Source organism: Dama dama, chromosome 20 (assembly GCF_033118175.1).
Source record: "Dama dama isolate Ldn47 chromosome 20, ASM3311817v1, whole genome shotgun sequence".
Lineage (NCBI taxonomy): Eukaryota > Metazoa > Chordata > Mammalia > Artiodactyla > Cervidae > Dama > Dama dama.
The window spans coordinates 2,558,633-2,586,156 of NC_083700.1; the positions used below are offsets into that span (position 1 = coordinate 2,558,633).

At 42.8% G+C, this 27,524-nt stretch overlaps 1 protein-coding gene across 2 annotated transcripts in view; it reads left to right on the forward strand.

The window, feature by feature from the left end:
• STYXL2 (serine/threonine/tyrosine interacting like 2) overlaps positions 1-8,245 on the forward strand; it is a 61,956-nt gene extending 53,711 nt beyond the window's left edge. For both annotated transcript variants that reach the window (XM_061119783.1, XM_061119781.1), the window contains exon 6: positions 4,968-8,245. In XM_061119783.1, the coding sequence (XP_060975766.1) occupies positions 4,968-7,795 (2,828 nt within the window). In that variant the 3' untranslated portion in view covers positions 7,796-8,245. The remainder of the gene's footprint in view (positions 1-4,967) is intronic.
• The last annotated feature ends 19,279 nt before the right edge of the window (positions 8,246-27,524 follow it).

Here is a 27,524-nt window from a genome sequence, read left to right on the forward strand (position 1 = left end):
TCTTTTAATCTCATGGCTACAGTCACCATCTGCAGTGATTTTGGAGCCCCCCCAAAATAAGGTCTGTCACTGTTTCCACTGTTTCCCCATCTATTTTTCATGAAGTGATGGGACCAGATGCCATGATCTTAGTTTTCTGAATGTTGAGTTTTAAGCCAAGTTTTTCACTCTCTTTTTTCACTTTCATCAAGAGGCTCTTTAGTTCTTCTTTGCTTTCTGCCTTAAAGGTGGTGTCAGCTGCATATCTGAGGTTATTGATATTTCTCCTGGCAATCTTGATTCCAGCTTGTGCTTCATCCAGCCCAGTGTTTCTCATGATGTACTCTGCATATAAGTTAAATAAGCAGGGTGAATATACAGCCTTGACATATACAGCCTTGACATACTCCTTTCCTGATTTGGAACCAGTCTGTTGTTCCATGTCTGGTTCTAACTGTTGCTTCCTGACCTGCATACAGATTTCTCAAGAAGCAGGTAAAGTGGTCTGGTATTCCCGTCTCTTTCAGAATTTTCCACAGTTTATTGTGATCCACACAGTCAAAGGCTTTGGCATACTCAATAAAGCAGAAATAGATGTTTTTCTGGAATTCTCTTGCTTTTTTGATGACCCAGCAGATGTTGGCAATTTGATCTCTGGTTCCTCTGCCTTTTCTAAATCCAGCTTGAACTACTGGAAGTTCACAGTTCACATACTGTTGAAGCCTGGCTTGGAGAATTTTGAGCATTCCTTTACTAGTGTGTGAGATGAGTGCAACTGTGTGGTAGTTTGAGCATTCTTTAGCATTGGCTTTCTTTGGGATTGGAATGAAAACTGACCTTTTCCAGTCCTGTGGCCACTGCTGAGTTTTCCAAATTTGCTGGCACATTGAGTGCAGCACTTTCACAGCATCATCTTTCAGGATTTGAAATAGCTCAACTGGAATTCCATCACCTCCACTAGCTTTGTTCGTAGTGATGCTTTCTAAGGCTCAGTTGACTTCGCTTTCCAGCATGTCTGACTCTGGGTGAGTGAATGATCACACCATCGTGATTATCTGGGTCATGAAGATCTTTTTTGTACAGTTCTTCTGTGTATTCTTGCCACCTCTTCTGAATATCTTCTGCTTCTGTTAGGTTCATACCATTTCTGTCCTTTATTGTGCCCATTTTTGCATGAAATATTCCCTTAGGATCTCTAATTTTCTTGAAGAGATCTCTAGGCTTTCCTATTCTATTGTTTTCCTCTATTTCTTTGCCTTGATTGCTGAGGAAAGCTTTCTTATCTCTCCTTGCTATTCTTTGGAACTCTGCATTTGAATGGGTATATCTTTTCTTTTCTCCTTTGCCTTTTGATTCTCTTCTATTCACAGTTACTTGTAACACCTCCTCAGACAAGCATTTTGCCTTTTTGCATTTCTTTTCCTTGGGAATGGTCTTGATCCCTATCTCCTGTGCAATGTCACTAACCTCCATCCATAGGCACTCTGTCTATCAGACCTGATCCCTTGAATCTGTCACTTCCACTGTATAATCATAAGGGATTTGGTTTAGGTCATACCTGAATAGTTAATGGTTTTCCCTACTTTCTTCAACTTAAGTCTGAATCTGGCAATAAGGAATTCATGGTCTGTGCCACAGTCAGCTCCCAGTCTTGTTTTTGCTGACTTTATAGAACTTCTCCATCTTTGGCTGCAAAGAACATAATCAATCTGATTTTGGGGTTGACCATCTGGTGATGTCCATGTGTAGAGTCTTCTCTAGTGTCGTTGGAAGAGAGTGTTTGCTATGACCAGTGTGTTCCCTTGGCAAAACTCTATTAGCCTTTGCCCTGCTTCATTATGTACCCCAAGGCCAAATTTGTCTGTTACTCCAGGTGTTGCTTAACTTCCTACTTTTGCATTCCAGTCCCCTATAATGAAAAGGACATCTTTTTTGAGTGTTAGTTCTAGAAGGTCTTATAGGTCTTCATAGAACCATTCAACTTCAGCTTCTTCAGCATTCCTGGTTGGAGCATAGACTTGGATTACTGTGATATTGAGTGGTTTGCCTTGGAAATGAACAGAGATCATTCTTTCGTTTCTGAGATTGCATCTAAGTACTGTATTTTGGGCTCTTTTGTTAACTATGGTGGCTACTCCATTTCTTCTAAGGGATTCTTTCCCACAGTAGTAGATATAATGGTCATCTGAGTTAAATTCCCCAGTCCATTTTAGTTCACTGATTCCTAAAATGTCAATGTTCACTCTTGCCACCTCCTGTTTGACCACTTCCAATTTGCCTTGATTCATGGACCTAACATTCCAGGTTCCTATTCAATATTGCTCCTTGCAGCATTGGACTTTACTTCCATCACCAGTTACAACCACAACTGGGTGTTGTTTTTGCTTCAGCTCCATCTCTTCATTCTCCTGGAATTATTTCTCCACTGACCTCCAGTAGCATATTGGGCACCTACTAACCTGGGGAGTTCATTTTTCAGTGTCCTATCTTTTTGCCTTTTCATACTCTTCATGGGGTTCTCAAGGAAAGAATAGTGAAGTGGTTTGCCATTCCTTTCTCCAGTGGACCACATTTTGTCAGAACTCTCCACCATGACCCATTGAAGCCTAGCTTGAAGGATTTTTGAGCATTACCTCGCTAGCATGTGAAATGAGTATAACTGTGCAGTAGTTTGAACATCCTCTGGCACTGACCTTCTTTGGGATTGGAATGAAAACTGTTCTTTTCTAGTCCTGTGGCCACTGCTGAGTTTTCCAAATTTGCTGACATATTGCATGCACCACTTAACAGCACCATCCTATTTTAGGATTTGAAATAGCTCAACTGGAATTCCATCACCTCCTCTAGCTTTGTTCTTAGTAATGCTTTCTAAGGCTCACTTGACTTCACACTCTACTCCAGGATGTTTGGCTCTGGTTGAGTGACCACACCATTGTGATTATCTGGGTCATTAAGACCTTTTTTGTACAGTTCTTCTCTGTATTCTTACCACCTGTTCTTAATATCTTCTGCTTCTGTTAGGTTCATACCATTTCTGTCCTTTTTTGTGCCCATCTTTAAATGAAATGTTCCCTTGGTATCTCTAATTTTCTTGAAGAGACCTCTAGTCTTTCCCATTCTATTATTTTCCTCTGTTTCTTTTCCTTTGTTCACTTAAGAAGGCTTTCTTATGTCTCCTTGCTATTCTTTGGCATTTTGCATTCAGATGGTTATATCTTTCATTTCCTCCTTTGCCTTTCACTTCTTTTCTCAGCTATTTGTAAGGCCTTAATTCTTTAGTGGCTTGCTTACCTACCCCTAGTAACTGCTGGCCTTTGGTAATTGGCCTTTCAGCATTATTGGATCTCAGGTCCCCTCAAGTCTTGCCTGGGTCTCTGACCTGCTATAAGACAAAGACATGGCCTTAACTGGTACAAAGATATAATAATAAAAGTCACCCCCATCCCATATTGTAAGATAGGAGTCCTGAATGATTTAATAAATATCCCTGAAGACTGCTGGCAAACAGATTGATGACAGCCTGGAAGGAGATCTCTAGTGATCCCAATGTGCATTTTAAACAGTTATTAGAATGAAGGCATGGAAGGCATGTTTATCATTTTTATGAAGGAGGCAAGGTAGAGGGGGAGGTTGGGGAATCACTAATGTATTGAATGGTAAAGTTGAGACTTGGAAAAGCTTCTGTTAGGCTGTAAGAACAGGCTATATTTACCAAAAGCATTCATAGGAATTTGTACAACTATTCTTATGCTTTAAGAATGCTACAAGAAAAGAGAGACATGACTTAATAGCAGTTTTAGAAGGCTTTACAGGTTTCAGTTGATATAAACAATAATTTGAGTTCATGTATGACATATCCACCCACATTGCAAGCTCAGCTGGCATCAGTGAAGGCCCAGTACCTAGAACAAGAGTAATGAGGGGCCCACTCTACTCCATATGGGTCATTCCAAACCTGAAATATCTTGTTCCACACTGACACAAATTCCTTAGGAATAAAGCTAATAAATCCAAGTTTGACCTGAAGAGAGTATATCATATAGTAATGAAACATGGAAAGGTGTTTGTCTGATGACTGAAAGATCCAGACTAGACAGGAAAAGGAAAAAAAAAAAAAAAAACTTCAGTGAATATAATAGTGATTTTCTTTAAAATTTTTGTATTAAAGACCTAATTCATAGGTTTATTATTTACCCTAGTATGTCACAGTAGGAATACTGAATGCCTGTTACAGAGAGTTATTCTTTGCCCTAACATGGAAAAGAATTTTCAGAAAATTAGAATGACGTAAATATGGAGTGAGAGATGTGTTTGTATTCTCTCTGTCCAAGATACTGAGCTCTCTGTCACTGGAACTATCTGGCAGATTCTGAAAGATGGATTGTCCAGAATCAAGGATGTTGTAAAGGGAATTCTCAAATGACTTGTGGTCATTTCCAACACTGAGATTCTACTTTCTGATTCATTCATCTTAGCCTTGTTCGTTTTCTCCTTTCTTCCCCATTATCCCTATTCTTTTATTTTTCCTCCTTCTGATGCTCAGGTTGGTGGAAAGCAGAAATGCACTCCTGGCAATCCACTCCAGTCTTCTTGCCTGGAGAATCCCCATGGGCAGAGGAGCCTGGCGGGCTACAGTCAGAGGGGCTGCAAACAGCTGGGCACACGACTGAGCGACTAAGCACAGCGCAGAAGTGGGCTCGGTGTTTCAAAAGTGGGGACAGCCGTTAGAGCCTTTGTTTCCCACCCACTCCCCAGTCCTTGCACATGCTCAGAAAATGTTTCCACAAGCACAGGGTAGCCTCACTGCTCTGTCTGACTTCTGTAATATGGGGACAATGGTGCTTGTCCCTAATGTGACTTGAGCGTGGATGAATATGAGAGGCAAAGGAAACATACTAAATCCAGCACACCTAAACTTAAAAAAAAAAAAAAACAAAGACAGCCCAACTATTGCTGTTACATCACCACCTGCTGTGTTTTCTTCTCAGGGAAAGTCCTGGTCAGCAGTGAAATGGGCATCAGCCGCTCGGCCGTGCTGGTAGTAGCCTACCTGATGATCTTCCACAACATGGCCGTCCTGGAGGCCTTGATGACTGTGCGCAAGAAGCGGGCCATCTACCCCAACGACGGCTTCCTGAAGCAGCTCCGGGAGCTCAACGAGAAGCTGATGGAGGAGCGAGAAGAGGACTTCAGCAGGGAGTGGGGGGAGGAGGCGGCGGAGGAGGACGAGGACGCCGGGAGCACTGCGGCGGCCAGAGTGCGCACCCTCACCGTGGAGGAGGAGGACGACGCTGCCAGTCACCTGAGTGGCTCCTCCTTGGGGAGGGCCAGCCAGGCCTCCAAGCCCCTCTCCCGCATCCGTGAGGAGGAGGAGGAGAAGCTCTGCGAGGCGTGGAAAAGGGGGCAGAGCCTCCCCACGGGCAAGGTCCCGCAGGGCGAGGACGGCAGGTTCTCGGCCTCCTCTCGTCAAGGTGAGGAGCCCGAAGATGACGATGTGGAGCGAATCATCTGGGAGTGGCAGAGCCGAAATGAGAGGTACCAGGCAGAAGGGCACCGGAGGTGGGGTAGGGAGGAGGCGGAGGAGGAGGAGAGCGATGGCGGCTCCTTCGTGAGGAGAAGAAGGAGGCACACGCTGAGCGAAAGCAGCACCTCCGAGAGTGTGAGCAGCCATGACATCCGGGTCCTGAAGCAGCAGCTGGAGATGAGCAGCCAGAACCGAGGCGGGAGACGCCGCTCTGACTCCGTGTCCACGGAGAGCACCTGGGACATGTGGAACCAGAGGCTGCAGGAGATTGAGAAGGAGGCTTCCCGGAAGTACCACTCCAGGAACAAGAGAGAGGAGGTGGATGCCAGCTCGGAGGTGGGGAGCAGGGTGCGGGAGGATGACGAGGAGAGTGTGGCCTCTGAGGCCAGCTCCTTCTATAACTTCTGCAGCAGAAACAAGGACAAACTCACTGCCCTGGAAAGGTGGAAGATCAAGAGAATCCAATTTGGATTTCACAAGAAGGACTCAGAGGCAGGAGATGGCAGCAGTGAGCAAGGTGCGGAGGAGGTGGAGGGAGAGAAGAAAAGCCTCTCTGATGTCAATCTGTCTGCCTACCAGGCCTGGAAGCTGAAACACCAGAAGAAGGTGGGCAGTGAGAACAAGGAGGAGGTGGTGGAGCTCAGCAAGGGAGAGGACCTGGCCTTGCTCAAGAAGAGGCAGCGGAGGCTGGAGCTGCTGGAGAGAAGCAGGCAGACCCTGGAGGAGAGCCAGTCCATGGGGAGCTGGGAGGCAGACAGCTCAGCTGCCAGTGGGAGCATCCCCCTGTCTGCATTCTGGCCAGCAGCCCCCTCAGTCAGCGCTGATGGGGACACAGCATCAGTGCTCAGCACCCAGAGCCAAAGCTCCCTTCCCTCTCAGGCCCTGAGCAAAGTAGGCAGATGCTTGGCTTCCACCCCCACCACACCTCTACCTAACCTGCATGTGGGGCCTGGAGACGCAATTTCCATTGCCAGCATACAGAACTGGATTGCCAACGTAGTCAGTGAAACTCTTGCCCAGAAGCAAAATGAAATGCTGTTGTCGTCCCGCCCACCATCCGTTGTAAGCATGAAGGTGGCACCAGCAGGCAGCTGCCTAGGAGATGACCAAGGCTCCATGCTCAGTGGACAGAGCAGTTCCTCCCTGGGGGGCTGCCTGCTGCCTCCAAGCCAGGCAAGACCCAGCTCTGAGACCCAGTCTGTGTTGTCCTCCCATACCATGAGTAGCACAAGAGCTGAAGGTGCTGGGAGCAAAGTGAAGGGGACCAGCAAGCCTATCTATAGCCTCTTTGCTGACAATATTGATCTAAAGGAGCTTGGCCGGAAGGAGAAGGAGATGCAAACAGAGCTGAGGGAGAAGATGTCCGAGTACAAAATGGAGAAGCTGGCCTCCGACAACAAACGCAGCTCCCTTTTCAAGAAGAAGAAGGTCAAGGAAGATGAGGATGAAGATGATGACGTGGGTGATAGGGATGAGGACACTGACAGCGCCATAGGGAGCTTCCGGTATTCTTCCCGCAGTAATTCCCAGAAACCCGAAACAGACACCTTCTCCTCCCTGGCTGTCTCTGATGGCTATGGAAGCGGCAGCAGAGCTGGCAGAGAGATGGATAACAGTATTAATAAGTGGCTCAGTGGCCTCAGGACAGAGGAAAAATCTCCTCCCCAAAGTGATTGGTCTGGAAGCTCCAGGGAAAAGTACACCAGATCTTCTCTGCTTCGGGAGACAGAGTCTAAGTCTTCCAGTTACAAGTTCTCCAAATCCCGATTAGAGGAACAGGACACCTCCTCCTACCACGAGACCAACAGCAACTCGGTAAAAAGCACTTCACGGTTCTCTGCTTCCTCCACCAGGGAAGGCAGAGAGATGCACACATTCTCCAGGTCCATGTTTAGTGAGACCTCAAGCTCCCGAGAGGAAAGCCCAGAGCCCTACTTTTTCCGCCGGACCCCCGAGCCCTCTGAAGGAGAAGAGTCCCCAGAACCACGGCATCCAAATGGGGCCAGATCCAGGGACTGGGAAGATGTGGAAGAGTCATCCAAGTCAGACTTTTCTGAATTTGGAGCCAAGAGGAAATTCACCCAGAGTTTCATGAGATCTGAAGAGGAGGGAGAGAAAGAGAGGATGGAAAAGAGAGAAGAAGGGAGGTTTGCTTCAGGGCGGCGGTCCCGGTATTGGAGAAGCACTGACAGGGAGGAGGAGGAGGAAATGGATGATGAAGCCATCATTGCTGCATGGAGACGCCGGCAAGAAGAAACAAGGACTAAGCTGCAGAGAAGAAGGGAGGATTAAGCTGGGCAAAGTGAATCTGGGAGAGACTGGGAACACAGAGAGAAGCCTTACAACTTAGCACAGGGCTCAAGACACACATAGCCACAGCCCACCAAAGGACAAGGATGAGGAAAGGATTGTATGGAGGGGCAGAAGTGAAATGAGTTGTACCAGGCAGAAAGACACCAGAGGTGGGGTAGGGAGGAAACAGAGAAGGAGAAGAAGAGCCGTAAATGTGAGGTCCAAATGAGGGACCAACTGACACCATTTCTGTTGCCCAATGCTTCTAAACTTGGATGCTTCACTTATATTGATTTTTTTCATCACAGACTAGAGGTGAGCTTACAAAGGCACTGTAGTTTGTTGGAGACTCCAACTTATTCCAGGAAGGCTGTGAGGACAGGACATGGTTCTATATGTAGAGGTTTCATAATGAGACCCAAGAAATCTATCCTGTGGCAAGTCTCACCTCTCCCAGCAATGTTGAGTTCTGGTTGTTTATTTTGAATGTTTTGGATCTCCATTAAATTGATATGTTGTCAAATATTTCTTCTTCATTCTGGTCACTTTTAACTCTTTGGATATTAGTGGAAACCCACTTTAAGAGACACAGATGTGTTGCCAAGGGCCACCCTCACTTTGTGCTACAAAATCTGTGTCTCCAGACAATACCAATATCACCTTATGTAAGAAATATTAATATATAAAATATTATTTTAAATGTTATTTATTATTATAAAAATAATAACCAAGTATTTAGCATACAGTGCAATGGGAAGCCATGGGTCTCCTGCAATGCAGGCAGATTCTTTACCATCTGAGCCAGCAGGGAAGCCCCAGGGAAGGGGAACACGCAAGGGGGACTCTTTTTTTTTTTAAGTCAGAGGGTCCCACAGTCTCCTTTCAGTACTTTTTTTTTTTTTTTTTTTTTTAGTTGGAGGCTAATTACTTCACAGCGAGGGGGACTCTTGAGAGTAATAGATGGAACTCAAGAGAGAAAGGTTTTATAGTGGTGCACTAAAGGTAGAGAGTCCCTCTGGAATGGAAGGGGTTAAAAGCAAACCACCATGAGGGAGAGAAGAAAAGAAGCCCAGTACAAGGAGATGGAGATGTATTTTTATGAGGTCTTGGGGTCATCCTTGCTTTTCGTTCCTTTGAGGATCACTGGACAATGCTGTGGGCAGTCCATTTGATCCTTTTCTGACTCTGGACGGGCTAGGTTGGTGAGATTTCTTATGTGTTGTTCCCAAGGATTTCCAGCCTTCCAAACACAGGTTGAATTGCCAAAGCAAGAGACATGTTTTGGGCACCTATCTCAAACATTGGGGAACTCATTTCTATAGTCCCTTTCAACCTGCAGCGTCTTGCAGGATTTGAAAACAGGCATGTATCTAATTCATGAGATATAGTTGGGAGCGCAGAAGAGGAATGAGGAATCCACCAATGGGATGTATAGTAAGTGATCATTAATCATGCAATCATTTTTCCTAGAAACTGAGTTTTATAGAACGTGGACATGATGCATCTTTTCTACATGGATTATTAACATTACACATTTCAGTGAGCATGAATACACCAAGGCAAAAGGAACAGACTTGAGCTCAAACCCAGACTTGCACATTAGCTGCTGTCAAAATAACTGAATTAATTTGCTCTCCTTCCTTCTAACACATCAGCCTGCAGTTCAATCACTGATGGTGCTCATCTCCCCTGCACTAGCTGAGGGAGAATGAGGCCTTAAAAAAAAACACAGCTCAGCCTTTGCCCCATTTCCCCCTTTCCTTCTTCCTTTGCTCACTTTACTTTAGTCAGCCTTAGTCCCTAGTTTCTGTGCTCAACAGGTCGTTATCATCATCTAAGATGGCACTATCCTCACAGGCAAGAAGGCTGGTTGTGGCTCATTTTACCTTCTGGGCAAGCTCAAAGCTTCCTCTCTTATTTTACCCCTATAGGAAAGTTTCTGACACAGGCACAGAAAATCAGTTGAGCATCCATTCTAGGAGACTGATCTTCTAGAAAGAGGATTGACAATATCCCTGGGACAACAGTTCTCTTTTTCTTTTTCTGATCTTCTTACCTTGAATTATCTTGCAAATTGACCATCAATATTTAGAGACCTAAGTCGAAGTACTAAATTAACTGACAGGCCAGCTAAGCAGCTGCCCCCAGTGCCTGTTCATAAGGATACAATTAACACAGATCTCTACACATGTCTTTTTTACTAACCTAGGTGGAAAATAAATAAATTGATCTCAATCATGTCGAGAAACTTTTTAAAACTTTCTAGTCGGTCCTAACAAAAGGAAGCATGTTAAAACATCTCGGTTTGAAGAGCCATGTAGTCTTTCTCCAAACCTGAATTTGAGCCTGGTGAACACATACTGAAGAAATGACCTAGTCTGCTTTTAGTTGAGCTCCTAGGCTAGAAAGACAGCAATGGCCCTCATAGTCCATATGTGGACTGGCTCAGAGGAGGACACCCAAGAGGAGTCAAAGTCAAGACCTGCAGAAAGACTTTTGCTTGTTATGTCTCCAAGGATGGCTCCGTCAGGATCCTGTGTTCAGGGAGGTGTCCACCTGAGAGGAGGATTCTGAATTCACTTTATTCCTGGAGTCCAGATTGTATTTTGGTAAATCACATCAATGAAAACTGTATATGAGTTATAATGAGCTTGAAGGAATAGATCGGGTTTGAAGTGTTAGGATCCCAAGTGTGACTTCTGAATTAGACCCAGTCTAGGATGATGGGGTGGACTTCAGCCTTCCAGTCTCTGAATGACATGAAAAGGTATGTATTATGTCAGTAAAGGTCTCGGAAGATGGCACACCCAAAGTGGATGATGAGGGTTCAGTGGGGGAACTATTTACAGAGGCATGGGCAGGGGTAAGAGAGCAAACAGGAACCCGTAAAGCACCCAGGTACTAGAATAGTGGGATACTGATCCCATCTTGGGACTGAGGGGGCAAAGTGAGGGAGCTATTTGTAGAGCCCAGCAAGAGCCATAACCTTAGGAGGAGGGCCACCTAGCAACCTGGCAGGGGAGTGAGGAGAATGAATACCCTGACCTCTCTCTCCTCCTAAATATTGATCTCATGCTAGTAACTTTTTTTTAGCCAAACCTAAGTGTGATCCAGCAGGTGGGAAAACCCAGTAGTCTGGAGAACAAAAGGTGAATTAGGAGGGGCAAGCAGAGTTACCAGCACAGGTGTTAATACACTTACATGGAAAGGCGATCTCAGTAGAGCCTTTCTGATGGTGTGGTTTTAAATGACTGGGGACAACATGCACTGACCCACTGCTAAGAATTGAGAAATGACCCGAACAGGGTTTTAGCTACACAAGACCAGCTAATAGATTCAGTGATTTAGTTTTACAGCAAAGAAAAAGAGGGGACAGATCTGAATGAATGTGTCATCTACTTTTAAGTTATACAAAGAGCTCACTGGGAGACTTGCATGATAAGGAGAGAATAGTAGAACAGAAAGGGGCCCCACAAGAGTGGAAATCCTGTACAAGATTTGGAGGTAGGTGGTAAGAGACAGAGAATGCATTTTTTAACCTCCAAGGCCTGGAGGGGAAATGAAGTCATGGAGTCTGTGAAAAACAAGGTGGATCTGAAGTACCCCAGCAAGAAACAGGAGACACACCCAAATTAGGTAATTCAAAACGGAGTCATTTACAGAGGTGCAGGCAGAATGGAGAGGTATAGTGTGTACCCTGGAGTTAAGGGTTAGGTCCCTGGGCCTGAAGAGTCAAGAGCAGATGGACAATATCCAAGAATAAGGGCACGGTTTCAGGCCGGTACACCAGTTATCCTGTGATATATTGTTGACCTTAGGTTATGAAGACTCTGATTTTAGTGTTTGGAAAACTACCAGAAGAGGGCATATGAATTTCTCTGGATTCCCTGAAACCTTTATTCCTGGTGTTATTAGCCAATGACAATTAAATAACTTCTTGCCACAACCTGCCTAAAACACGCTAAACAGAATTGCCCTTGTGAGAAGAATCTTGAATAAAAATTTACACCTAGCCTTGGGATCATTTACCCTTACGAACTTCAGTTCAGGGCTCATATTTTAAAGCACTGTCTATTTTCTGCGTCAGCTCCTGTGGCTATGCAGGATGCCTTCCATCTCTTTCAGATACCAACTAGAAACCACCTCCCCATCCCTGCCACACACAGACTCAAAAGTAAATTTCATGTAAAACCTTTAAGTCATATCATCCCCCAAAATATCTGCCAAATTTAGTGTAAATCTATCCATGTGCTTGTGAAGGTAGTTACCAACATAGCTTTATTTCTGTAGGTTCCAAACCCCAGTACTGTCATTTTTGGACATCATGGCCCCACCTAGCACCTGTGAGCATCTGTGCACACAGACCAGCTGCCGCAGCAACGGAGCCATCCCACTGCAGCCATTCAGTCACCGTGATCCCAGGTGGACACGGCCTCCCAGAGTGGGCAGAAGAGCCACTTGGTTTAGCTCTATCTGTGTCTAGGTTCCTGGAGGCAGAAGCTGGATTCAACTTTGGTGGAAACCCAGAGGAGTGGCCATAACCAATAATTCAATTCAATTTAGCTCTGTTTGGTTAGGGTTAGAGTGAATGCCAGCCTTGTACCAACACTGCCCCAGGGCACTGTTCTATTATGATCATTCTACATGAAGTCATGGAAAACAGAGACAGTCTCAAGTAATAGAGAGTCCTAAATCCCTCAGGAGAAAGGTTTATTGAAAAATTGCCCAGGTTAGAGAACAATCAAGGTCCCTGGGCCCGAGCTTAGCAGCATGCCAGGCAGCCAGGAAGAGCAGCAGCCTCTGAATCTTAAAGCTCACAGCCTCTCCCTCGTCCTCACTGAGCCAGGTGAGTCTGCTCTTCACAAGTGTTTTCTTCATTTTGTGGTCGCCACCACGTCCCCAAACCGGGACTCTGCCTGGCAATTGCAGCCTCATTTCCTTTCCATCTAGTCTAGAACTAAATTAATCTTCAAGTTCACAATTCTGGTTCTTTATATCCTTCTGCTTAAAAATTCTAATGGCTCCCTATTGCTTATGAAAGGAAGTTTAAATTTCTTTCCTTGGCATTTGAGAGCCGCCTTCCCCTCCACTTCCAGCCTTACCTACCTCTCCCTTCATGTACCACACTTCCGCCTCTGTGAAGACAGCACACCCTTGTGTACACTCTTTTGTGCCCTTTCTCAGGCTTTCCTCTCTGCCTCAGGGTGCCCCATCCCACCCCACCCTGCTATCTCCATGCTCAGACACTGCCATCCTCTGAGATTCTCTTTTATCAAAATTCTTCCAGCCACCCTGACCACATGAATCTTTTCCTCCTCTGAAATCACACAGTATTTTTTTGTGCCTGTCTTTGGCACTTACTACACTCTGCTTTTTATTATAGGAATTTGGTACTTAAGGTTAAGAATGTCTACCTTACTTAAGGACTAATAGTACTTAAGGATTATTGTGGAGTTATAATTAAATAAGGTATTATTTTAATATGCCTAGACAGTCCATGGTATACAATAGAACTTGGTAAGTAAATTATACATTGGTATATGTAATTCTATAATAAAAACAACACATTATTATTGTTATAGTTATCATTATAATAAACACAATGTGGTGAAGCTTTATAATCTGACTGAAAAACCACCAACTTATTACATATTTACTGTATTCCAAGCACTACGCTAAGAGCTTCAAGCATGGATTATCTACTTTATTCTCTTTGAAAAAGTTAAACTTTATTTATTTACTTCAGTTTTTAAACATGTGTTATGCTAAACACCAGGCTGGGCACTGAGAATTCAGCAGAAGTCAAAACAGGTGATAATTTGCCCTCAAGGAGCTAATAATTTTATTGAGGGAGATAGATGGTAAAAAGGGAATTTAGAATATTATTTATATATTTATTATCTGTTTGCTTATTTGTCTGTCACTCTCTCCCTACTGGGCTTCCCTCATAGCTCAGCTGGTAAAGAATCTGCCTGCAATGCAGAAAACACTGGATTGATTCCTGGGTCAGGAAGATCTGCTGGAGGAGGGATAGGCTACCCACTCCAGTATTCTTGGGCTTCCTTTGTGGCTCAGCTGGTAAAGAATCCTGCTGCAATGCAGGAGACCTGTGTTCGATTCCTGGGTTGGGAAGATCCCTGGAGAAGCGAAAGGCTACCCACTCCAGTATTCTGGCCTGGAGAATTCCAAGGACTGTGTAGTCCATGGGGTTGCAAAGAGCCAGACACGACTCTTTCACTTTCACTTTCACTCTCTCTCCCCACTGGAGTGTAAGTTCCATGGGGTAGTTGTTTCCTGTTGTATCCCCAGCACTAGAAGCCAAGCCTAGCAAAAAGGGGACTCTCAATAGACAGTTATTGTGGCTAAAAATAATAGTGCTCTGAAAGATGGTGGTGGGGTGTGTGGTGTTACCTTAGACATGATGATTAGGGAAATATTTCTCTGATGTTTCAAAGAAACTGATAGGGACACTGATGCTCAGAGAGGTAAAATAATAAATTACCCAAGGCCACATAGCTGCTCTACCTCAAATTCAAAATTCAAATTGAGATCTGGTTTGAGAGCCCACATACCTTGCAGGATAGACGACATCTCTAAAGAGCTCAGGACAGTGCCTGGCACACAACAATTGTTGTGTAAATATCTTTTACATCTTCTACTAAATTATTAGTCTTTAAATCAATTTGTTTTAAAAGTGTGGAATTATTGATTGACTAGTGAGTTAATGATTCAGCATGAATCATTTTTAGGACCCAAAGATGTCAATTTGTTTCTGTTTAGTGACACTTTTCCCTCTTTCCTCCCTTTCTCCACCCACCTCTGATGAGTGGGCAAGTTGTTTAGGGAGTGATGGGAGAGAAAGCATCATAGGATACTGGAGGTTGGAGGGAATTCCAGGCATCTCTGGGAGGCAGAGCGGCTCAGCCAGCTGCTTGGGAGAGCATCCCTTCTCACATGGACCGCTGGGCCAGAGTTGCTGGAAGCATTTCTCTCCAAGTCACAGTAACTCTGCCAATGCTTCAGTAGAGCCCAGTCTTGACAAATGTCCACACTCTCCAAACCAGAGCAGAGGCTGGGGAGGAAGGCTGGGAGGCAAAAGGAAAGCCATCGGAGTAGTAACTGCTCCTGGCCCTGCTCTGTGCCAGCTGCCACCAGCCTGCTGTGATCTCGTTCACATGGGGCTACTAAGAGCTTTTTGGGGAGAAGAAGGCATTCCTGAAAGGAACACAGAGCAACAAAGGCCCCTGTAGCAGGCAAAAGGGCAGATCGCAGGCGTGACTCACTGCCCTTTGCTGGACGTTGAGACCCTGTGGCTTAAATGGATCATTGCCTTATTAGCATTCCTCAAACAAGAGGAAGATGTAAACAAGCGCTTAGACAGGAAGCAGTGCAATGGCTTCCTGTTTCCCCTCTCCCCACCAGCACCATTGCCCCAGAGAATACAGAGCAAGAAAGTCCCCAGAGTTGTGTTTCTCTTCCTTAGGGAGTCCATTTTGGGAAGCTGGCTGACCACCTCTCAGCTCAATTCCATTTAGCCTACTGACCAACATGACAATTCCACCAAGCTGGTGTTAATATCCCTCTTTTACAGATGGGAAAATTTGCCTGAGAGGAATTAAATGATGTGCTCAGGATCACAGTGTAAGTAAGGAAACAGGGATTCGAACCTAGATTTGTCTGATTTTAAAGCCACTTTTTTCTACCCCACCATTTTCCTTTAAAAAGATCTATGCCCAGGGAGGAATTAAAAGCACAATTGCAGAAAAATCTGAAATCAAATTATAGGCTGCTGACAGATTGACCATCCAGAAGATACAGTCCCTGAACAAAGCCCAAGCTCAGACTGGCTTTCCTCCATCCAGGATTAGCCTGCTCACTAATAATCAGTCCAGTGAGAAAGAGTTCCAGGAAGATGACAAGCCCAGAACCCCGAGGGACCGCTGTTAAATAGGAGCTTTACTTAAAGGATGGTATGTTCAAAGAGGTTGAGATTTCAACACGCTTTCTCTTCTGACTCCCAGGAGAGAAGCTTTCATTCCAGGGAGTCACAATATTTGTGCATCTTTCAGACAGCTTTCTCTTTTTAAAGCTGCACAGTATAGTCAGTTGTGGAGCTCTCGATTTATTACAAAGGCTGCTGGGAGAGATGCAGAGAGCTGGAGGGTGTGTGTGTGAGAGAGAGAGGAAACAAGGGCAGAGACAGAGAAACAGGAACAGACAAAGAGATATCAGGCAAATCGCTCCTCCTCTCGGTCCCTTAAACAGAAGGAACATGCCCCATCTTTGATGGCAGTGGACTCAAGATGAATGAAGATTTCAGTTACTGAAAAAGTCCCACTAAAACCAAGTTCCTCTACTGAGTTTATGATTCCAACACCTGTTCCCCTCCAGATCGAGGAGTATCACAAAAGGGGGGGGGGGGCAGTTTGAAATGGAGCAGGACCCTGCAGTGCCCTCTAGCCTACAAAAGCCTTTACATGTCCCCTGTTTCTTGTTTGTAGGGAAAAGGCTACAGCCTTCCTGACCTTCCCTGAGTTCCAAAGGGCAGATTCAGTTACTAATGAGGGAAGAGAGGGAATGCAGAAACAGAGGAGCGGTCAAGGAACAGTCGTGTAGGATAAAGCAATGTTCTCCTTGAGGGGTATATGTAAGACCAATGGATCAAACCTGTGCTCCCTGCAATGGAAGTGTGGATTCTTAACCGCTGGACCACCAGGGAAGTCCCACCAGTACAGTTTTAAGCAAAGTTTCAATCAATATATCTCTACTGGAGTTTTTCTACTGGAGCTAAGCCTTCCCCCCGACCCAGGTGGGAGGCTGTAACTTCAGGCTGAGCACAAGTAGTTAGACCTCCAGATTGGTTGGAATCAGATGGCTGATAATTGAGATGTGACCCCATTACCTTATCACCAACCAAACAGAAGAAGGTCACACAGCCTGCAGCCCTTCTCCCCCAGATTTTGTCTAAACACTTCTCTGAGAGCTTCGCTAGTGGTTCAGTGGTAAAGAATCCACCTGCCAATGCAGGAGACACAGACTCAATCCCTGATCTGGGATGACCCCACATGCCGCAGAGTAACTAAGTCCATGTGACACAACTATTGAGCCTGTGTTCTAGAGCCTACGAGTCACAACTACTGAGCCCACATGCCTAGAGGCCATGCTCCACGGGGAAGACACCACAATGAGAAGCCCAAGCACCGCAATGAAGAGTAGCCCCTGCTCACCACAACTGGAGAAAACCCTCACAGCAGCGAAGACCCAGCATAGCCAAAACTACATAAATAAATAAAATCATTTTTTTAAAACCCTTCCCTGGAACTGTTAAGGAGCCGCCCATTCTCCTTGCTTGGGCCTTGCAATAAACCTTTCTCTTTTCCAAATTCCAATGTTTTGGTTTGTTTGCCCTCACTGTGCGTTAGGTACCCAAACCCGGGATCAACAACAGTATGAGCAAAATTCAGCCAAATAGGTTTAATAGTAGACAAACATTATATTTATTAATCAACAATACTTGGGACCTGCTATAAAAGATCCCTCTAGTTGATTTCATCCTTTCATTCCTTCTTTCATTGCACAAGCACATGTGGAGTTTTTACTAGGGGACAAGAATTTTTCTGGGTGCTGGAAATGGAAAGATGAATGAAACACAATGTCTTTCTCTGAAGAGTTTGAATACAGTCCAGCAGATTCTCTAATGAAAGGCACTCCAGAGCCCAGAGGCTACTTTGGCTTGAAATCCCAGTGTTAGAATCTTTCCTTTGAGTTAAGGCACCAGCTACAGTTAAAGTGTCTGTGAATTAAGGGTAGCTCAGTGGCATGGATTAGCTAGTGTCCCTTTGAAATGAGACAGACACTGAGAAAGAAAGTTTTGATGGAGGAATATCAAAAGGCCCAAGAGTCTAAAAATTGTCAGTGGAATAACAAAGGACATGTGAGGCCATTTACAAATCAAAAAGAGCACCTCTTTCCACCTTTCTTCTCTGTTGGTTTATGTTTCTTAAGACACACACATCTTTGCACACAATGCAGTGAATCACAAGAAGTGAGCAGAGCACTCTTTCTGTTTTTGTAAAGTCTGTGTGTGTCAGCAGTTTAGTCAAGCCAAGCAATGCTTTTTATTTCATCACGAAAATTGTGGAGTTTTAGGCAGTAGTGTTTCCTGGACACAGCAATATTGTTTCCAATATGATTTCAAACTGGATGATTTTTAAAATTGCATTAATTATTATAAATAATTTCACCACCCCATGACAATAAACAATATAAATCAGGTGCTCTAAACTCTGGTCTTGTAGCCCTGATCTTCAGTGAAATCCCAGCTTTTTTTTTGAGTCTACAGTCTCCTTTTTTCCAATTTGTATTGGAGGATAAGTGATTTACAATGTTGTGTTAGTTTCAGATGTACAGCAAAGTGAATCAACTATACATTCATGTATGTATACACTCTTCTTAGATTCAACTATACGTTCATGTATGTATACACTTTTTCTAGATTCTTTTCCCATACAGGCCACTGCAGAGCATTGACTGTAGTTCCCTGTGCCATACTGGAGGTTCTCATTAATTATCAGTTTTATATATCACAGTGTATATATATCAATCCCAATTTCCCACTTGATTCCTCCTTACCCCCTGGTAACCATAAGTCTGTTTCCCACATATGTAACTCTATTTCTATTTTGTAAATAAGTTGATTTGTACCATTGTTTAAGATTCCACATATAAGCGCTATTATGTGGTATTTGTCTTTCTGTGTCTGATTTAAGCTCACTCAGTATGAGATCTCTAGGACCATCCATGTTGCTTCAAATGGCATTATTTTGTTCCTTGCATGCGCCACATCTTCCTTATCTATTCCTCTGCTGATGGACATTTAGGTTGCTTCCATGTCCTGGCTATTGTAAACAGTGCTACAATGAACATTCTGGTGCATGTGTCTTTTGGAATCATGGTTCTCCCTGGGTATGTGCCCAGGAGCGGGATTGCTGGATCATATGTTAGCTCTATTTTTAGTTTTTTAAGGAAACTCTGTACTGTTCTCTATAGTGGCTCTACCAATTTACATTCAGGTAAAGCAAGGGAGAGTACGTTAGCTCCAGAGTCAAGCTGAAATGTTTTTTAAGGCTAATTTTGCCAGTCTAGATGTGTGACCTAGCAGGTAATTGAATTTCTCTAACTCTACTTCATCTGTGAAATGGGTGGAGTGGCTTGTCATGCCCTTCTCCACTCATGCCCTTCTCCACCCATTTTACCTGAAGTCGATTTAGAGAAATTCAATTACGCGTTACTTGACCTCACAATTACAAAATGCTCTAACAAATATGGCATGGAATTTTAGAACTCCATGGGCTGTTCTGATTCTCATACTTTATTTTAACTATCATTCCCAGACCTCTAAATCAAAGACTGATAGCATAACAAGCCCTGGACACACAATTTTTAATTGAATTGTCTATATATTGATGTTTCCTCAGTTGAATGTCCTGACCATGTTGGGAGTTATTTTCTATGTTTGTTCCTTTTTCCTCTGAGGAGATATATTTGATCTGAGACCATCTGTTATTTTCTGTAACAATTTTCTCATTTGGCTTTGAGCTAGCTGCAGGAATCAGATGTGCTCCCTCAGATTTGTTGGTTCACACCAAAAACATTATTAATACCTATTGCTTGAGAATGTTCTGGTAAACTGAAAATGACCTTTGTTAGTAATGCCACTCTCAGCTTTCCTAATTAAGTTGTTTGAATACTATGATTTAGGTACTCTGAACATGTGGAAGAGAAATGGAGGCCCTGCTAATGCCATTCTGAAGCAGAGGTGCACCTCTTCACAGTGTCAGTAAAAGATCTGCATCTATTACAGACAATCAGTAATTCCACTGTGGAATTATGGGGACCTGTAGCCAAAGGATGTTGGTGAGTTAGTGACTACTGCAGACTTGCTCTATCCCTAGAGTAAAGGCACAGTTTAAAGGGGGCTTAATTGCTCTGGTCTGAAAGAAACATTGAGAATAACAGGAAAGCTCTCCACGTCAAAAGTATTTTTTGTAAGACATTCAGTTTCCAGGTTAGAAAAGACAAAACTACACTCACTGATCAATTAGAGAGTAAATTAAAGAATTAAAAGAGTAGATAATGAGGTGTAAACTGGAATGATACAGACCGTTTTTTTTTTTTTTTAATTATTGAGATTTCCTTCTTCCATTACCAAAAAAGAAAAAAATAGAAAAGAAATTTTCAGTGAAGCAAGTTTGTAACATAAAGAAAAACATACACAAGAATTTCATACCACCTGGAGATAATCACTGTTTTGATATTTCTCTATGCATATATAAATATGTACTTTATATTTTCAAGATCACATTATACAGACTATTTTTAAACTTCAGTTCAGTTAAGTTGCTCAGTCGTGTCCAACTCTTTATGACCCCATGGACCACAACATGCAAGACTTCCCTGTCTATCATCAACTCCCCGAGTTTGCTCAAACTCATGACCATCGAGTCAGTGATGCCATCCAACCAGCTCATCCTCTGTCGTCCCCTTCTCCTCCTGCCTTCAATCTTTCACAGCATCAGGGTCTTTTCTAATGAGTCAGTTCTTTGTCATCAGATTGCCAAAGTATTGGAGCTTTACCTTCAGCCTTAGTCCTTCCAAAGAATATTCAGGACTGATTTCCTTTAGGATGGACTGGTTGGATCTCCTTGCAGTCCTAGAAACTCTCAAGACTCTTCTCCAACACTCTTCTCCAACACAGTTCAAAAGCATAAATTCTTTGGCACTCAGCCATCTTTATAGTCCAACCCTCACATCCATACGTGACTATTGGAAAAACCATAGCTTTGACTAGATAGACCTTTGTTGGCAAAGTAATGTCTCTGCTTTTTAATATGCTGTCTAGGTTGGTCATAACTTTTCTTCCAAGGAGCAAGCGTCTTTTTATTTCATGGCTGCAATCACCATCTGCAGTGAGTTTGGAGCCCCCCAGAAAAAAGTCTGTCACTGTTTCCACTGTTTCCCCATCTATTTGCCGTAAATGATGGGACCAGATGCCATGATCTTAGTTTTCTGAATATTGAGCTTTAAGCCAAATTTTTCACTCTCCTCTTTCACTTTCATCAAGAGGCTCTTTAGTTCTTCTTTGCATTAGCCATAAGGGTGGTGTCATCTGCATATTTGTGGTTATTGACACTTCTCCAAATGATATGATATTTCTCTGTATGATATAGATATTTCTCCATATCATATGATCCAGCAGAAGTTGTCAACTTGATCTCTGGTTCCTCTGCATTTTCTAAATCGAGTTGGAACATCTGGAAATTCTCAGTTCATGTATTGCTGAGACCTGGCTTGGAGAATTTTGAGCGTTACTTTGCCAGCAGGTGAAATGAGTGCAATTGTGCAGTAGTTTGAACCTTCTTTGACATTGTCTTTCTTTGGGATTGAAATGAAAACTGACCTTTTCCAGTCCTGTGGCCACTGCTGAGTCTTCCAAATTTGCTGACATATTGAGTGCAGCACTTTCACAGCATCATCTTTTAGGATTTGAAATAGCTCAGCTGGAATTCCATCACCTCTACTAGTTTTGTTCATAGTCATGCATCCTAAAGCTCACTTGACTTAGCACTCCAGGATGTCTGGTTCTAGATGAGTGATCACACCATCTTGGTTATCTGGATCATTAAGAGCTTTTTTTGTACAGTTCTTTTGTGTATTCTTGTCACCTCTTCTTAATATCTTCTGCCTCTGTTAGGTCCATACCATTTCTGTCCTTTATTGTGCCCATTTTTGCATGAAATAGTCCCTTCGCATCTCTAATTTTCTTGAAGAGATCTCTAATCTTTCCCATTCTATTATTTTCCTCTATTGCTTTGCACTGATCACTGAGGAAGGCTTTCTTATCTCTCCTTGCTATTCTTTGGAACAATGATATATCAGATGGATGTATCTTTCCTTTTCTCCTTTGCCTTTCATTTCTCCTCTTTTCTCAGTTATTTGTAAGGCCTCCTCAGGCAACCTTTTTGCCTTTTTTTTTTCTTGGGGATGGTCTTGATCACTGCCTCCCGTACAATGTTACAAACCTCTGTCCATAGTTCTTCAGGCACTCTGTCTATCAGATCTAATATCTCGAATCTATTTCTCACTTCCACTGTATAGTAATAAGGGATTTGATTTAGGTCATACCTGAATGGTCTAGTGGTTTTCCCTATTTTCTTCAATGTAAGTCTGAGTTTGGCAATAAGGAGTTCATGATCTGAGCTACAGTCAGCTCCCACTCTTGTCTTTGCTGACTGCATAGAGCTTCTGCATCTTTGGCTGCAAAGAATATAATCAGTCTGATTTTGGTTTTGACCATCTGGTGATGTCTATGTGTAGAGTCTTCTCTTGTGTTGGAAGAGGGTGTTTGCTATGACCAGTGCGTTCTCTTGGCAAAACTCTGTTAACCTTTGCCCTGCTTCATTTTGTACTCCAACGCCAAACTTGCCTGTTCCTCCAGGTGTCTCTTGACTTCCTACTTTTGCATTCCAATCCCGTATGATAAAAAGGACATCCTTTTTGGTGTTAGTTCTAAAAGGCCTTGTAGGTCTTCATAGATCCGTTCAACTTCAGCCTCTTCAGCTTTACTGTTTGGGGCATAGACTTAGATTACAGTGATATTGAATGGTTTGTCTTGGAAACGAGCAGAGATCATTCTGTCATTTTTGAGACTGTACCCAAGTACTGCATTTCGGACTCTTTTGTTGACTCTGAGGGCTACTCCCCTTTTTTTCAGGGATTCTTGCCCACAGTAGTAGATATAATGGTTATCTGAATTAAATTTTCCCATTCCAGTCCATTTTAGTTCACTAATTCCTAAAATGTCGATGTTCACTCTTGCCATTAACATTTTTAAACTTAGTATTCACTTAATAGTTTTCCCATATAAGATACTTTTAATAAACTTTATAGTATTTTTATTTTTGATTTGGGGCTCATTTTGCAAATTTCTATGATTGATTAACTACTTATATTATATTTTATTACTTATATTTTCTGGCTTTCCTGTAATAAACACTATTGAGATGAGTCATCTTATACATCCCTGGCTGTGTATTTGTGTTGTTATTTCTTCAGAATAAATTCCTGCACATACAAAAACAAAAACAAAAACTTCTTTGTAATATATTGCCAATTTGCCTTCTAGAACGTCTGTATAAATTCATTATCAGCAATAGTGCCAAGTTCTCACATTCCCAGCTGCATTGGTTATTATCAAATATGCCGATACAGTTTTACACTTTTGCCGATACAGAATAATCGTTTGAATTCTAATTAAAACTAAGATTATTAGATGCCTCCTGCTGCCAGGTACTGGGCTAATGCCTTACTAAGAGCTCATGTGAGTCCCCCATTGTTAGGTCCTCCATCAGCCCAACCAAGCAAGACCAACCTTCTAGTCCAGGTTATTCATTATCCATTGTTCTTAAAGAGACCAGAAACTAAAACAGCATTGCCTTTGATTCAGTCTTTCATCTGATAATGCTCACGAGTCAGTGCTCTGGCCACCAGCTCTCTGTGCATTATCCCCAGGATGCTCTGTACTTCCTGGCTATACCTGCACACCCATTGCCCTCCCCTTCCAGCCCACCCTCTTCAGGTACTTTTTCTTTATAGTTTCTGCTTTGAAATGTCTTTCTTATTTAGTAATTCATACATGCACGTTTATATTTACACATAGAGTTGTTCATTGTATTTCCTCACAACTTCTTGTATTTTTGGAAGGTTGGTAATGATGTCCCTTTTTCATTCCTGACTTTAGTAATTTCTGTCTTTTTTTCATTTTTTTGTCTTGCTCAGTCTAGCTAAGATTTGTCACTTGTGTTGATTTTTATTCAAAGAACCAGCTTTTTATTGATTTTCTCTATTGTTTATTTTATTTCTTTTTTAACCTTTTAAATGTTATATTGGAGCATAATTGATTCACAACGTTGTGTTAGCTTCAGGTGTGAGGCAAAGTGATTTAGTTACACATGTTCATTTATTTCTTCTTTTTCAAATCCTTTTTCCACATAGACTATTACAGAGTATTGAGTATAGTTGCCTGTGATATATAATAGATCCTTGTTGATTAACTGCTTTACATATAGTAGTATGCGTATGTCAATCCCAACCTCCCAATTCATCCACCTCGCCCATATCCCCCTTGGTATCCACAAGTCTGCTCTCTAAGTCTATGAGTCTGTTTCTGCTCTGTAAGTAAGTTCACTTGCATCATTTCTTTAGATTCCACATATGTGATATCATATGATATTTGTCTTTCTCTGACTTACTTCACTTAGTATGATAATCTATACATCCATCCATGTTGGTGCAAATGACATTATTTCATTGTGTTTTATGGCTGAGTAATATTCCATTGTGTACAGGTACCACATCTTCTTTATCCACCCCTCTGTCGATGGACATTTAGGTTGCTTCCACATCCTAGCTATTGTTAACAGTGCTGCAATGAACACTGAGGTGCATGTATCTTTTCAAATTATGGGGTTCTCCATACATATGCCCAAGAGTAGGATTGCTTGATTAAATGATGGCTCTATTTTTAGCTTTTTAAGGAACTGTTCTCCGTAGTAGCTGTACCAATTTACATTCCCACCAACAGTGTAAGAGGGTTCCCTTTTCTCCATACCCTCTCTAGCATTTATTGTCTGTAGACATTTTGATGAAGGCCATTCTGACCAGTGTGAGGTGATACCTCATTGTAGTTTTGATTTGCATTTCTCTGATGATTAGTGATGCTAGGCAACGTTATCCTTGACTGTGGTAGATTAATTAAGCTGTGCCCCAGACCCTAAGAGAATGCCTTTACTCACGTTCCCTTGGCAGGTTGCTGCAGAATTGTGGTGCAAGAGCAAAATGTTCTCTGTAATAATTATCAGTGTGTGTTTATGTGTTTGTGTGAAGGACTCAACTTATCTCTGTTCAGCACCTAAGAGACTGCCCTAGAAAGCATGAAACTTAAAACATTCTGCAATTAAAGCAGAAACTGGCCATTTGGATATCAGCCAAAGGAAACTGATCTAATGCTAACTAAAAATTTGATGTCAAGGCAGAGTTCAGAGTACTGAAGGACAGGTAGAACATTCCCCCAGCACAGGCAGGAATCACAGGATCCCATCCTAGATGGGTTAAACTGCTGGGACCTAGAGCTGTCAATTACATCACACCTACCTCAAGTGAAGGACAGCTCTGAGCAGCTTCCCAAGTTTCATCTTGAAGGACATCAGAGAGTTTTCCTACTGATGCCAGAAAGCCAGGGAGCCAGAACTATCCAGCACTTTCTCTTACTCTTGGTCTTCTCTTTTGTTGCCTTCTAGTCTCCAAGTTAAAGAATATAGAGAGAAGAGAGAATAAAACTTCCTCAGAGTCACAAGCCTCTGATTGTTTTTTCCTCTTTCCTAGACTGAAACAAGTAGCCAGAGAGGGAAAAAAATCAGCATTCTACTCATAACCATCATAAGTATTTCAGTGAAAACCTCTGAGCAGCAATGTCAGTGTAAGCTGAAGAGTGCTACTGAGACAGGAAGGGGACAGGGCACAATCTTTAAAAGAATGACAGCCACTGAAGTTATAACCAAACTGGTTATAACGAACTAGGTCCAAGATGGCATACAATTTACTTCCACTAGACTTAGAGCCTTAGTATATGCTCATTGTAATACATCGACCTATGATAAATGACCCATCCATAAGAACTATAACAGTTACAAGGCCAACAAAAACAGAACAAAAAGTGGGCAGTGGCCAAATTCTTGAAAATCTCCACCCTTCCCCCAAATGGCTGGAATACTCTTCTTACTCATTAGCCTATGAAATTAACCCAACCTTATAAAAACTGACAACCTCGTATCCTGGCACCTCTTGCCTTCTGAGATGGCCCAAACTCTGTCTGTGGAGTGTGTATCTCCCTGAATAAACCTCCTTTTGCTTTACTGTGGCTTGCTCTTGAATTCTCTCCTGTCAGAAGCCAAGGCCCACACCTGGAGGCCATCTCAGGGACTTGCCAGGGCTCAGGGAAGTCCCTGGGGTGTGACTATGGTCTCACACTCCACTTCCCTTCCTGCCACACTAGAGTGTGGTCTGCATGGATGGGAGGAGGAGAAGAACACCACTAAGACTCTACCCGTCTTTATTCAATCCCACAAAACGGAAGTGGACGCTGTGTTCCAGGAATGGAATGAATAACCCTGACTGGGGCTGGGATGTTCATCCATCTTATCCATAGCCCAGAAAAGATATTACTCAAAATTACCTAACTGGCTAATCTCTGATTATATATATATATATACATATATATATATATATCTCCCTGGAGAAGGAAATGGCAACCCACTCCAGTATTCTTGCCTGGAAAATTCCATGGACTGAGGATCCTGGTAGACTACAGTCCATGGGGTTGCAAACAGTTGGAAACAACTGAGCAACTTCACTTCACTTCAATGTATAGCCCAGTTCTATCTCCTCAATAATGGAAAAGATTGCCAGCTGTCTGCCCACTATTCATTCTCTCCCCTTTTTTTTTTATAATATAATTGTGATTTTGGGGGGAGGGGAGTGGTTAAATGTCCAGCCAAAAACTGAATTTCCCAACTTGTCTTACAGAGATTGGGTAACTCTATGACTAAGCTCTGGCTTCTAAAATATTGAACCTTTGGGGAAAGCCCCTTAAAAAAGATTGTTGAGTCAGTTGGGAGTCCCCATTGGCCTTCCCCTTGCTTTCCTTCCTGCAAAAAAACTGTGGATTCAATGTTTGGACATGCAATGTCCAAGCCGTGACCTTGAAGTGATCTGTGAATGGTAACCACACAATAAGTTTGGCTTCTAGAAGGAGTCAGAAGCATTAAAGGGTTCTGCAGAGACAGCAGATTAGCCTTAAACTGCCCATATTCAAACTTAATTTACATGAGAGAAAAATAAACTTCCATCTTTTTTAAGTCACTGCTATTCCAGAGCTCTGTTGCTAAGAGTGGAACAACCCCTAAAACCTTATGTAATAGGCAGAATGTCCCTGGTTAGGTATATTTCCTTTTTCCGAGAAAAATTGGTAATACAGATTTATACATCAATCTCCTATTAAGTCTAGTTAGTAGGATAAAAGCTCCCAAAGCCTTACTTGCAGTGAATTTCTGGATCTTGTGCTGAATGGAGCATGAGATAATGTTACCTGAAACCCAGGTTCTCCTTTTGGTGGGTGTCAAGCCAAAAGACACAGTCAAGCCAAAGAGTTGGAGTAGGAAGGATTTATTACTTATGGCAAATAAGAAACAGCTGGGATCTTTCCCAAGGTAGTCTCTCAGAACAGCAAAATTTCAGAAGTTTTAAGCTAATACATGCATATTCATGAAGGGGCTTGGGTAGTCAACAGAGTCCAAGCTTTAGTTGATTGAAGTCACGAGGGTCAGAAAAGGTCAACATCATCATCCCTTAGGTTCCAATTGATCCGGAAATTGAGCACTTAAGGCTAATATTTGCCTGATAATAATCATTTGCTTATGCATTCTCTTGTTCCCTTAAGATCAGTAATTACTGAGATCTATTTAAGGGCAAACATTGTGGCCAGGCTTAGGACACAAAATGACTTGGGCCAAAAATGGTTTCTCTTACATCAAGAAAGCCTTGTCTGTTTCTCTTTCTCAAGGAAATCCCTGCCTTGTTTGGTTAAAATAATAAAGAAATTCTACTTAGGAAA